The following is a 14,330-nucleotide window of genomic DNA, read 5'->3' as shown; positions in this document are numbered from 1 at the left end:
CTCCCCTGCTGGGGGCTTGAACCTGGATCCTTACGGTCCCTGCGCCTTGCACCACATGTGCTTAATCCGCTGTGCTATCACCTGACTCCCAGATGGGATATTTTGAAAGCTGGCAATAAGCTCATATCTGGCTCAAATGATATTAACATTGAACAGGATGGCATTTGGAAACTATAAATTATATCACAATAAAATAATGACGAGTCTTATTAAATAAAATATAGTTACTGGGCCAGGCGGTGCCTGGTTAAGCGTACACATTACAGTGCACAAGGACCCAGGTTCAAGCCTTGGTCCCCACAGGCAGATGGACAGCTTCATGAGTGAAGAAACAAGGCTGCAGGTGTCTATTTCCAACTTTCCCTCCCCTCTTAACTTCTCTCTATCCGGTAATAAACAAGCAAATTTCTAAAAGTTGCATAAAATACAGCTCTTCTTGGTGTACATGGAAAACAAGATTTCAGAAATTTAAGAGAATAGGATAGAAAGACTACATATCGGGAGTCTGGCGGTAGCACAGCGGGTTAAGCGCACGTGGCACAAAGCGCAAGGACCGGCTTAAGGATCCCGGTTCCAGCCCTCGGCTCCCCACCTGCAGGGGAGTCGCTTCCCAGGCGGTGAAGCAGGTCTGCAGGTGTCTGTCTTTCTCTCCCCCTCTGTCTTACCTTCCTCTCTCCATTTCTCTCTGTCCTATCCAACAATGACATCAATAACAACAACGATAACAAGGGCAACAAAAGGAAAACAATGAAGTTAAATTTTAAAAAGTCAGGTTTATCTACGACAGCGCAATCTACCGAACAGCAAATCTGTGGAACTACAAAATGTTTCCAAGGCTGATGAAATTTCACTTTTAATTATTTCTAACGATGGAGAGTATAAATGGAGAGGTCCAATATTTACTTACGGATTCCAAAGCCAATGTGCTCAATTTTCCAACCCCTCATGCCTAGTACTGGGCTCAAGCACCTTCCTTGCCACCCAGTAAGAATTTCAGTACTGCTCCTGGCCCACACCCCATTAGCAATCACTCGCCAGCCTCAAAACTATTCTAAGTCAAGCCAGATCAACCAAGCGGGCCTTAAACCTGGACCAGTTGACTTTGACGGCAAAACACCCTACTCTGCTTCTTACTGACACTAAGTTATTTACAAACTTCCTCCTCTTCAGTTATGAAAGATAAAAATAACCAACAAATACCTATGTATCTCCGTTGCAGACACAGAAATGTAAGGCAAGCAAAAAGCACAGAGAATATGTTCAATAACTATGATCAGGTGGGCTGAGAGATGGTGCGACGGATAAAGCACTGGATGGATTCTCAACCATGAGGTCCCGAGTTCAGGCCCTGGCTGCACATGTACCAGAGTTCTTTCTCACTCTCCTATCTTTCCCATTAATAAATACATAATATCTTTAAAAAAAAATAAATAACTATGATCAGTATAGTGGCTTCGTCTATTTCATAAATGAAGCTTATGTAGCTTTTAATGGATTTTTTTTTAATTTTATATTATTTTCCCTTTTGTTGCCCCTACCCTTTTTTATTGTTGTTGTAGTTATTATTGTTGTTGTTATTTATGTCATCGTTAGATAGGACAGACAGAAATGGAGAGAGGAGGGGAAGACAGAGGGGGAGAGAAAGACAGACACCTGCAGACCTGCTTCACCGCTTATAAAGCGGCCACCCCTGCAGGTGGGGAGCTGGGGCTCGAACTAGGATCCTTATGCCAGTCCTTGCGCTTTCCACCACATGCACTTAACCCGCTGCACTACCGCCCAACTCCCTCTTCCATACATTTACAGCTGTGTTAAATCAGTGGTCACTTTAGGTCAGTGGTTTGAAAACTCCCTTTAACAGTCAAGTTTTTTCCAAAGAAAAGCGTACACAGACAGAAAGAGTTTATGCAGCTAGAATCCAGGGATATGAAAAGCCCTGCTCTCACCCACCCGTGCAGCTTGCTTCATTCACATCTTCCGCCCAGCACACCAACTTCCAAGCTAGGTTCTTGGGGCCTCCCGAAGAAGGCAACTTTTATAAAAATGTTATTCTGAATAATAATTCCTATAAAGAGATTCTGGGAGCAAGTATACACTGCCAAGAAGAACATGCTACTTTTCTACTTTAAAAAAATGATTATTCCTTTTCATTCCGACACCTTAAAGACCACTAGTTTTCAAATGGTTCCCTGTTTCAAGATGTCTGATGAGTATGTGCATCGTTCACAATGAAAACTGATTAATCGTTTGGAGACCTTTAGATCACATCCCCACCCTGCCGAAATGGAGGAAGAGGTGACCATGTGTTTTCTCTTTGGTTAATTTTTTTTAACACAGAACACTTCTTATTATTCTATCTTCACAAGACTTTTCTTGGTAAAAGTTCCCAACAGGGAATCCCAAAAAGACCTCGGTCAGGACCAGAAGGCTCCCTGGTCTTTGATATCCTGGTGCCAGGGGACTCCACCCGCTTTCCTTTTTTTGTTGTTGTTTGTTTGTTTTGTGTTTTGTTTTTTACTATCTTTATTTGATAGAGACAGTGGGAAGGGGGAGATACAGAGAGAGAGGGAGAGGGAGAGGGAGGGAGAGGAAGAGGGAGAGGGAGAGGGAGAGGGAGAGGGAGAGGGAGAGGGAGAGGGAGAGGGAGAGGGAGAGGGAGAGGGAGGGAGAGACAGACATGCAACTTTGCTTCACCACTCCCAAAGCTTTCCCCCCTTGCAGTTAAGAACCTGGGGCTTGAACCTGGGTCTTTGCACACTGTAATATGTGAAGCAGGGCTGCAGGTGGCTCTGTCTATCCCTATCACCCCCTTCCCTCTCAATTTCTGGCTGTCTCTATCCAAGAAATACATAAGTAAATATAATAATAATTGTTTTTAAAAAGGGCGGAGGGTAGATAGCATAATGGTTATGCAAAGAGACTCTCATGCCTGAGGTTCCAATGCCCAAGGTTGAATCCCCCACACCACCATAAGCCAGAGTTGAGCAGTGCTCTGGTAAAAAAATAAATAAACAAATAAATGGAAGGAAGAAAAGAAAAGGAAAAAAAAGAAAGGAAAAGAAAGGAAAGGAAATTATAACTACAACTCGAAAAAGTGCAGCGTTTTTTTGTTTGTTTGTTTGTTTTTAAGGGAGAAAGAAACAGGAAGAAGAGAGAAGCAAACAGACAAAACACCACAGCACCAATCCACTATTCATGCAGCTTCCCCTGATGAAGGGATGAAGCTCCCACAGTGCTGCTGGGGGCATGGGGGCAGCTCAAATCCAGGCCTTCCAACAGGCCAAGTGTGCAGACAACTGGGTGAGCTCTCTCCCAGATCCCTACACCTTACATCTGTATTGACCTTACAGTGTCTCCATACTCCAAAAGATGGGAAATACTAACATGGGGGAAAAACAAGTGCAGAAAGGACAAACCCAGGTCTCAAGACGTGTGACAAGAGCAGCGTTTCCACTGCAGCTCCCTGAGTTAACTGAGTAAATCTGAAGACATTCTTACATTCACTGTTCACATCCAAAAGTGAGAGCAGCAAGGATTCCGTGAGACATCAGGCTTTCAGCCAACCCATCTGCTTCCCATCACGCCTTGCCTAATGACTACCATGGCAGGAGGGCAACTGCTACCACCACTCGGCCCCTCTGAAGGCCTCTACATCCTCCTGATGAAACACCAGTGTGCCAGAGCTCTGGCCGGCTCTCTGCTTATCCACAAAAAAAAAAAAAAAAAAAAAAAAAAACAGGGAAAAAAATTACACGCACTCCGAAGAAACTCAACATTCCTTTTTTTTCATAGTGCCAGGTAAAATCAACCTCTTGTCTTCAGGACAAAGTGTCACTCATTCTTGGAAAGTGTCAGAAGAAATGATATGTAATGTGAACAGAAATATGTTTCCCCTCTCTTTCTATTTTGTTTTTCTATATTTACTTAATCTTTTTATTGCCATTAGGGTTATTTCAGCCCGATGAATCCACTATTCACGGTGGCTATTATTTCCTTTTTTTCTTTCTAATTGTTATTAGCTAGGACAGAGAGAAATTGAGAGAGAATGGGGAGATAGAAAGGAGATAAAGATGGATAAGATTTCTCATGAAGCATTCCCCACTGCAGGTGGGGAGCAGGGGCTCAAACCCAGGTCCTTGAACTTGGTAATAATATATGTGCTTAACCAGGTACTACACCACCACTCAGCCCCATGAAGTACGTTCTCAATAGTGTAGATGAAATGATAGTTAAATATAATTTAAGATAATCATGTATGACCTCTCCTGAGATTCCCACTTCCATTAAAGGTGAAATAAGTCAGAAAACTGACTGAAAAACACTACTTATTGAGTGCTAAAATTGACAAACACATCAAATCAAAACGGAGCAGGGAGGGTGGGGGTAGATAGCCTAAGGGTTATGCAGAGACTCTCATGCCTGAGGCTCCAAAATCCCGGGTTCAATCCCCAGGGAGGGTGGGGGTAGATAGCCTAAGGGTTATGCAGAGACTCTCATGCCTGAGGCTCCAAAATCCCGGGTTCAATCCCCCGCACCACCACACACTAAAAGCCAGTGCTGAGTGTGGTTATAAGAAAAATAATAATTATTTCAATAGATGCAGAGAAAGCCTTTGACAAGATCCAACACCCATTCATGCTCAAAACTCTACAAAAAATGGGAATAGATGGGAAATTCCTCAAGATAGTGGAGTCTATATATAGCGAACCTACAGCCAACATCATACTCAATGGACAGAAGCTGAAAGCATTCCCCCTCAGATCGGGGACTAGACAGGGCTGTCCACTGTCACCGTTACTTTTCAACATAGTATTGGAAGTTCTTGCCATAGCAATCAGGCAAGAGAAAGAAATCAAAGGAATACAGATTGGAAGGGAAGAAGTCAAGCTCTCACTATTTGCAGATGATATGATAGTATACATAGAAAGACCTAAAGAATCCAGCAGAAAATTACTGGAAGTTATTAGGCAATATAGCAAGGTATCAGGATACAAAATCAATGTACAAAAATCAGTGGCATTTCTTTATGCAAACACTAAATCTGAAGAAGAAGACATCCAGAAATCACTCCCATTCACTGATTCAGCAAAATCAATCAAATACCTAGGAATAAAGTTGACCAAAGAAGTGAAAGACTTGTATGCTGAAAACTATGAGTCGCTACTCAAGGAAATAGAAACTGACACCAAGAAATGGAAAGATATCCCATGCTCATGGATTGGAAGAATAAATATCATCAAAATGAATATTCTCCCCAGAGCCATATACAAATTTAATGCAATACCCATCAAAGTTCCACCAAGCTTCTTTAAGAGAATAGAACAAACACTACAATCATTTATCTGGAACCTGAAAACACCTAGAATTGCCAAAACCATCTTGAGGAAAAGAAACAGAAATGGAGGCATGTTGTTAAAATTCCGGGAGGCTCTTGCCGGCCGGGTCTAGCTTCACGGTCGGGTAACAGAGACGTGGAGACAAGGGCTGGGCAGGGAAGCTGTATTTCTTTAGTTAACAATCAATATATTTTAACTAAGTTAGTCTAAACAAAAGGTTAAATAGACTTGTTGATGTGTAAAACTCTCCATTACCTTCTCTATTAGAAATGGTAGATCGCACAATGGCTATGCTAATTATTCTAATGCCTGAGGTTTCCTTTCTGGCCCACACCTAGGGTGTGTCTCCATCTTGAATGGGTGTAACAAAAGGTTAAAAGACGTTGTTGATATGTAAAAGTCTCAAATTCCTTCTCTATTAGAAACGTTGGATCGTGCAGTAGATATGCTAATAACAAGTTTTGTTTCATAGTAAGTAAGTTGCAGCCAGCTGCCTGTGGGACTCTAGGCCGTTCCCCACCCCCATGCAATTGCCCATCGAGGCAAGTAGCCCCCCAGAGGCAAGAAATGTTTTTTTCTCAGATATGGCCCCCTCAGGCCTTCCCTTGGCAACATGCTGGTTTTGGTTATATATGTTTCTGTTCACCCCACACCCTTGATACTATAGTCATTTAGTTAAAAAGAAAAGGGGGAATTGTCGTATGCTTTACATTGGTTTGTTCTAGCCCTCCCCCCGCCAAGAGAATTGGATGAGTCCTGTTAATTTCGCGGGCCTGCTTGGCCCCGCCCCAAGGAACCCCGAGAGAGGGTTCCTGAGTCCGAGAGTTCCTGAGTTCCTGAGTTCGAGAGTTTCAGGGTTACAGAGTAAGAGAGAGTGCCAGAGTGCCAGAGTTGGAGAGTTCCTGAGTTCCAGAGTGAGAGAGTGCGTGCTTGCGCCACCACAAAGAGGCAGCAGAGTTCTGTTTGGTGATTAGTTTGTCTTAGTTTATGAATCGTTGTTCGTGAATAAAGAAATACAGCTTCCCTGCCCAGCCGTTGTCTCCGCGTCTCTGTTACCCGCCCGTGAAGCTAAGCCGGCCCGGCAAGAGCCTCCAAATTTTAACAACAGAGGCATCACACTCCCAGACCTTAAACTATATTATAAAGCCATCATCAACAAAACAGCATGGTACTGGAACAAAAATAGGCACACAGACCAGTGGAACAGAATTGAAAGCCCAGAAATAAATCCCCACACTTATGGACATCTAATCTTTGATAAGGGGGCCCAAAGGATTAAATGGAAAAAGGAGGCTCTCTTCAATAAATGGTGCTGAGAAAACTGGGTTGTAACATGCAGAAGAATGAAATTGAACCACTTTATCTCACCAGAAACAAAAATCAACTGCAAATGGATCAAAGACCTAGATGTCAGACCAGAAACAATCAAATACTTAGAGGAAAACATTGGTAAAACACTTTCCCACATACACCTCAAGGACATCTTTGATGAATCAAACCCAACTACAAGGAAGACTAAAGCAGAAACAAACCAATGGGACTACATCAAATTGAAAAGCTTCTGCACATCCAAAGAAACTATTAAACAAACAGAGAGACCCCTCACAGAATGGGAGAAGATCTTCACATGCCAGACATCAGACAAGAAACTAATCACCAAAATATATAAAGAGCTCAGCAAACTTAGCACCAAAAAAGCAAATGACCCCATCCAAAAATGGGCAGAGGATATGAACAAAACATTCACCTCAGAGGAGATCCAAAAGGCTAACAAACATATGAAAAACTGCTCTAGGTCACTGATTGTCAGAGAAATGCAAATTAAGACAACACTAAGATACCACCTCACTCCTGTAAGAATGGCATACATCAAAAAGGACAGCAGCAACAAATGCTGGAGAGGATGTGGGGACAGAGGAACCCTTTTACATTGCTGGTGGGAATGTAAATTGGTACAGCCTCTGTGGAGAGCAGTCTGGAAAACTCTCACAATGCTAGACATGGACCTTCCATATGACCCAGTAATTCCTCTCCTGGGATTATACCCCAAGGACTCCATAACACCCAACCAAAAAGAGGTGTGTACTCCTATGTTCATAGCAGCACAATTCATAATAGCTAAAACCTGGAAGCAACCCAGGTGCCCAACAACAGATGAGTGGCTGAGAAAGCTGTGGTATATATACACAATGGAATACTATGCAGCTATCAAGAACAATGAACCCACCTTCTCTGACCCATCTTGGACAGAGCTAGAAGGAATTATGTTAAGTGAGCTAAGTCAGAAAGATAAAGATGAGTATGGGATGATCCCACTCATCAACAGAAGTTGACTAAGAAGATCTGAAAGGGAAAGAGCAGGACCTGACCAAATTGTAAGTAGGGCACCAAAGTAAAAGCCCTGTGGTGAGGGGGTAGACATGCAGCTTCCTGGGCCAGTGGGGGGTGGGAGTAGGTGGGAGGGATGGGTCACAGTCTTTTGGTGGTGGGAATGGTGTTTATGTACACTCCTAGCAAAATGTAGACATATAAATCAGTAGTTAATTAATATGAGAGGGGGAAAATCAATTATATGTCTCAAAGTTTTTCAAAACACAAACTGAATCTTTTTAATATATAGGCTGTGTATTTGATATGCAGACTCTCTCAAAAGCCTAGACCAAGTAGATCAGAAGCATCCAATAGCACAGCTATATACAAGATACTGGATACTGTACAGCAAACCCTAACAAAAGGACTTTTCAAAGTTAACCCAATTACCAAATAATGTGATGATAACATTAACTATCGATTGTCTTTTTGAACCCTAAGACAGCAGGAACCTCACATCTCCACTATAGAGCCCCTACTTCCCCCAGTCCTGGAACCCTTGGATAGGGCCCACTTTCCCGTATGCCTCTCCCAATCCATACCAAATAATATTGCATCCGCCGATCACAACCTAACCAACGCAACGATTGCCACCTCAACATGCTTCACCTCAGACTGTGTCCAGAGACTTCACGTGTGGAATGACAACCCTTCAGCTTCATTACTCAGGTGAGACCTTTCCTTTCATAGTATTCTCTTATTCCATACCAGGTGGTTCACTTTCTAAAAAAATCCCAAAACCTAGATATACACCAGTTTCTGTGAGAGAGAGCATATGTTCACCCGTATCCGTAAACTACTGCAAAATATATAACTGAAAGCAGAAGTACACTAGAGTTTGCAGTGAGTACCCCCCTAACACTTCCTCTCCACTATTCCAAGCTTTGGGTCCATGATTGCTCAACAATTTGTTTGGCTTCGTTAGTTAACTCTCTTTTCAGTCACCAGGTTCCAGATGCCATCAGGATGCTGGCCAGGCTTCCCTGGATTGAAGACCCCACCAATGTGTCCTGGAGCTCCGCTTCCCCAGAGACACACCCTACTAGGGAAAGAGAGAGGCAGACTGGGAGTATGGGCCGACCAGTCAACGCCCATGTTCAGCGGGAAGCAATTACAGAAGCCAGACCTTCTACCTTCTGCAACCCTCAATGACCCTGGGTCCATGCTCCCAGAGAGATAGAGAATGGGAAAACTATCAGGGGAGGGGGTGGGATATGGAGATTGGGTGGAGGGAATTGTGTGGCGTTGTACCCCTCCTACCCTATGGTTTTGTTAATTAATCCTTTCTTAAATAAAAAAAATTAAATAATAATAATAATAATAAAAGATCAGGGCTATTTTAATTTTAAATGTCCAACTGGCAATAGCAACAAGAAATACATAATAAATATTAGATTCTAATGCAATTAATGAAGACCAGAAGAAAAATCTTTTCTGCCATTAGTTATAAACCGGCAGTGGTTTATAAACAGTGATTACCACTACACCAAAGCAGACTTTTGTGTATGATATTGTAAAAGTGCTTGATATTGTAAAAGTGCTTGAAAATATAGTCACATCAATGCAATGGAAGCACTAGTTATTTTTTCATCACACTGTTTCACATCAAATACACGAACCTCAGGCATGTACACAAAAGAAAATTCTATCCCTGAATAGGATTCTCATGTACACAGTAACTGGCACCTCCTATAGCAAAGGTGGGTGATATCTTGGTCAGTTAATTATTCATCTCAACCCCCTGGCCTTGCTCCAGGACAGAAGCACTCCCTTGTGCTATGCCAGCATGACAGTAGAGCTTCATATGAAGAATTTGCTAATGAAGACTCCACTGCAGTATCTAACAGTTTAGTGATGCAAGGTGCTGGCTCCCTCACTATGTATCTCAGTAAACTGAAGGCAACAAGATCTCAGCTATGTTAAAGAAAATCATACGGCTAGCTAGAACTTTTCCAGTTCCTACCTTTCACTAGATGAACAGAAGCCATCATAAAACCTATGCCAACAGACCTATAACTGACTGATTGTTATAGGCTATATTTTAAGGATGGGAGTATCAGTAACAACATCTAGTGGACGTGAAAAGCAAAAACTGCATTATCTGGATCACTTTTCATTCTTCTTCTTCTAGCGTTTGCCACTTTTCATTCTTGGTCACAGTTACAAAAACGGCAGTAACACTAATAAAGAAGCAATAATGCTCTTCCCAAAATCCATACTGTATGTATTACCGACTATTAAAGCAAATCCGCAGACCAATGCCATGGTTCAGGTATATATACATATGAAACCTAGTATATCTGCTTTAAAGTTTGGCTATTGTGTTTTTTTTTTCTTCAAGATACAGATTATGACAAAGATTTTAAAGGTGAACATTAATTCTGGGCTTTTAAAAATATATTTATAGAAGACGATTTCTTCAGCAATTCATATGTTCGTTCACACGTCTCCATTAGATCTTTTGGATTGTGATCAAATGATATTGAATGTCAAGTCCTAAGAGCAAGGCTCAATCCCCTGCAGCCCTCACATGGTGACACCGCTCTTTGAAGCCCCAAGATGGGCTCCAAGATGGAAATGGAAGCAAAACCTCACTTAACAGGTGAAAACAGCAAGACAAATTTTAATGGCTACTTCTCACTTTAACTTTGCCTCTTAAATACAGAATTGGATCTGAACTTTTTCACACTTCTGTTAGTTTAATATTGGTCTATGCTTGTGTCATTCTCCCCCCCCCAAGAGTCAAGTGATATACTCCAGCTACATATAACATCCAAATTCTTCCCTATAACTAAAAATGAAAACCAAAATACCACTTTTTAAAAGAAGAGAAAAAAAAAAAGCGTGGAGACTTGGTGAATGACATCTGTCAATCTTCAGAACACACTGAAGCCTGCAGCTTCACCAGATAAACCAACCCTGGGCCATCTTCCATCTTGCATGCATTCCACATCCCAGACTCAGTACTCCAGCTCTGCACATCCCAGACTCAGTACTCCAGCTCTGCACATCCCAGACTCAGTACTCCAGCTCTGCACATCCCAGACTCAGTACTCCAGCTCTGCACATCCCAGACTCAGTACTCCAGCTCTGCACATCCCAGACTCAGTACTCCAGCTCTGCACATCCCAGACTCAGTACTCCAGCTCTGCACATCCCAGACTCAGTACTCCAGCTCTGCACATCCCAGACTCAGTACTCCAGCTCTGCACTAGCTCCATGGCATCCATGCCCAGTCACCTTCATAGCAAGCTACCTCTCTCTGCAAAACTGATTTCACACCAAGAGTGTGAGTTTGTTTGTTTGTTTGTTTTTGTTTTTTGCTCATGGCCCGTGGCATGATTTTACAAACACTTGAAATCAAACATACTTAGTTCTCCCTCAGCTATTTCAAAACCAAGGGACCTCGGGCTGGGGACAACAAGAGTTTAAAGAAAAGGAGATAAGGGGAAAAAAAAAAAAAGAAAAAAAAACCGAACAAGGAACAAGCTAAGAACAAAGGAAACACAAGCGTGTGAACAGGAAATGAAGCCACTCCATCCACGTAAATACCTTTTGGGGCCGCCAACGTAGGTGAAAGTGAAGGTGGAGTCGGAGTATCTGAAATCTGAAAAGGAACAAAGTCTGGTTAGACAGCTGAGCCCCGGAGAGCAGCAGCTTCAGCCTCCTCCCGAGGGCCGGGCCCTGCTCCCGCGGCGCCCAGGGGAGGCCCGGCGGCCGGGCGCGGGTGCGGCGGGCGCGGCGGGCGCGGCGGGCGCACCCCGGGCGGGCAGGGTGCGGCGGGTGGCCGCCCCCCGCAACAAGTGCCGGGTGCCATGGCAACGGCGGGAATGTCCCGGGCCCGGCGACCGGAAGCGGCCTGGGCCGAAGTGGCCGCTGCAAAAAAGAAAGAAAGAAAGAATGCAAAAGCCCCAGCCAGCCCTCTCCGAGTGGGAGGATAGGTGGCTGGAGAGGTGCAAAATGGACGCGAGGCGACCCCCTTCTCCCCCCCCACCAGCCTCCTGCCTCCGCCACCCCGACTCGGGGAGCCCGGGGAGCCCTTCTCTTTCCGGGGCAAGGCGTGAGCAGGGAGCGGGACGGAGGCGGGCGGAGCGGCCCAGCGCGGTCCCCGGGGGCCTGGCGCCCAGCGCTCCGGGCTCCGGGCTCCATCGGCGGCGCACACCCCGCGCTCCTGCGCGCACCCGGCTGGGAACCCGGCGGCGGACTCCGCGCATCCCGGGGGGGGGTGTGGGGGGGTGGGCAGGGGGCGAGGCTGGCCAGGCACCCGGCGCCCCTCCGCCCGCACCCTCGCTCCGGCGGCTACCCCCCACCGCCGGGGGGATGGAGGGAGGGAGAAGGGGAGAGGCCGGCGCCCCCTCTTCCCCCGGCCGGGCTCCGGCGCTCGCTGCAGCAGCTGTTGCCCGAAGAAGCCCGGGGACGTGGCCGCGCGAGCCGCCCGGTGTCCCCCCGGCACCCCGGGAAGGGGTGGGGGGCGGCGGGGCGGGCCCAGAGGAAGCCGGGCGCTGGGTCCGAGGCTCCGGCAAGGCACGAACTCACCTGCAAACAGGCAGTCCTTCTCGGCTCTGGACTTCTGGATCACCACGTCGATATCCTTCTGAATGCGCTCTTGTCTTGAACACATCCCCATGAAATAAATCCCTGGAAAAGAAACAGCCGCTAGTCGCACCCCACCCCAGCCCCCTTCGAATGCTTCCAGCTCTCGTAAATATCCGGGGGGGGGGGGTGGTTGTTTGTTTGTTTTGTTTGTTTGTTTGTTTGCTTGTTTAAAAAAAAAAAAAAAGGAAGAAACCTCTGGCCAAGGCAGGGGCTGAAGGCGAAGTGGTTTCGGAAGTGATCCGGGCTGAGAGAAGAAGAGAAGGAGGAGGAGGAGGAGGAGGCGGCGGAGGAGGAGGAGGAGGGGGAGGAGGAGGAGGGGGAGGTCGGCTTTGCATTCCCAGATGTGACCGCCCAGCTGCTGCTCGCCGCGGCTGGATTCCAGTTTTCCTCCCCTCCTGACAATGGACGGTGATGACACCGAGTCTCACTTTCTCCCTCCCCCGCCCCGGACCCATGGCCTTGGGGGGTGGGGGCCCCAGGGTGCAGGAGGCGGCCGGAGAACGACCGCGGGGCGGCGGGAACTGGCGAGGGGCGAGCCCCGCTCCGCCTCCCGCGCGCACTCCCGGGGCGGCCCGCACACCCGCCCCGCACGCCCGCCCCGCACGCCGGCCCCGCACACCCGCCCCGCACGCCGGCCTCGCACGCCGGCCCCGCACGCCCGCCCCGCACACCCGCCCCGCACACCCGCGGGCGGTGGAGGCCGAGCCCAGGCTGCTGCAGCGCCGCCCGCCGCAGACCCTCCCGCACCCGCCGCCAGGTCACCCGGCCCCCCGCACCACCCCTTCCACCGGGCGCAGTCTGGAAGTCCCCGCCCTCGCGCCGGCCGAGGGGGAAGGCAGGTAGTGATGAGATGACTCCCTGGGGCCCCCGAGCCGGCACACACACCGCCACTGCCACCGTCCTCCCGCCGCCGCCTTCACCACTTTGATGAATTCGACTCCACTTTGGGAAAGAATTATGAGTCATATGGAAAACCCAACCCCGAGTGGCTGGGAGAGAGGGTGAAGGCAGGGGAGGACGCGGGGAAAGCGAGGTCGTTTGGGAATCCAAACAAATAAATAAATAAATAAAGCAGACAGATCTCTCCTTGTTGCTCCGTCAGGCAAGATGGGGGGGGGGGGGGAGAAAAAGGAAAAAAAGAAAAAAAAAAGGCCTGAATTCACTCCAGACCTGCACCCTTCTTGGCCTCCCGACTGCCTTGGTTCCTCCACAGCTGGAGCGTGTGGGCCCCTTTGAGTTCCCCTGGGGTTAAGGCAGCCCCCGTTGGAGGGAGTTCCTCCACTTGGAAAAGACTCCCAAGGTCTTACCTCTAAGGTATTTCTGTCCACAAACAGCTGGCACCGGCTACGTCTACTGGCACGCGCCAGGTTCTTTCTAGAAGATTTGACTTGTTTTTAAAAAAAAAAAAAAAAATCAACCTCTTACCGCTTGGTCAAAGGAGAGACAGTCCTGTTGTCTGTAGGAATGAGATCTTAGCCTGTAGCTCTCTCTATTTTAAGGTACCTGGAGTTGATTTGCCTGCCCTGTCTGGTCTGTACTGTCACGTGTCTTTAGGACAGACCTCTCTGGGGATGCCTCTCTTGTTGATCTTTTTCCCCCACTGAGATCACTGAGCAGATCACAGCTCAATGGATTCTGCATTTCAGGCGCCTGGTACAGAGCCTTTAATGTAGGAGGGAGGCTTTGATACTGACTGGGTAGGGCAGCACAGGTACCTACCAGTTGCCTTTCACCATTTCAGCTGGGATGCTGACAGTGGCTCCAAGGCTTCTAAAGAGTTAGGAATGGCTCTCTTTCTTGGTGGATTCATAAGATTCAAAGACAAAAGCCATGAAAGGTACATGCCTCATTCTGCAGAACAGCAAGCATGAGATGATTTGTTGTACAGCCTCATGCCCGCCAAGTTCATTGTGAATTCTAAGGGGAACTATTCCTCTGCTGTTACCTGGGTCACTGCAGTAGCTTCTGTATCTGAGCCATATATATCCACAGCAAAGCTAGCTAAGCCTCTCTTACAATGAATGTTTT

At 46.7% G+C, this 14,330-nt stretch overlaps 1 protein-coding gene across 4 annotated transcripts in view; it reads right to left on the bottom strand.

Annotated features, from left to right (window-relative positions):
- The window catches only part of PARP8 (poly(ADP-ribose) polymerase family member 8), a 205,653-nt gene extending 192,025 nt beyond the window's left edge, over positions 1–13,628 (bottom strand). Inside the window, exons 1-3 of one of the 4 annotated variants that reach the window (XM_060191018.1) lie at positions 13,610–13,628; positions 12,243–12,344; positions 11,259–11,313 (exon numbers count right to left, since the gene is read on the bottom strand). In XM_060191018.1, the coding sequence (XP_060047001.1) occupies positions 11,259–11,313; positions 12,243–12,333 (146 nt within the window). In that variant the 5' untranslated portion in view covers positions 12,334–12,344; positions 13,610–13,628. Of the gene's footprint in view, positions 1–11,258; positions 11,314–12,242; positions 12,345–12,495; positions 12,578–12,986; positions 13,168–13,609 lie in introns of those variants that run through there. The other 3 variants (XM_060191017.1, XM_060191016.1, XM_007518907.3) reach the window with 3 other exon arrangements.
- Between the last annotated feature and the right edge of the window lie 702 nt (positions 13,629–14,330).

Source organism: Erinaceus europaeus, chromosome 5 (genome assembly GCF_950295315.1).
Source record: "Erinaceus europaeus chromosome 5, mEriEur2.1, whole genome shotgun sequence".
NCBI lineage: Eukaryota > Metazoa > Chordata > Mammalia > Eulipotyphla > Erinaceidae > Erinaceus > Erinaceus europaeus.
This window is presented reverse-complemented; position numbering and strand designations above follow the sequence as displayed.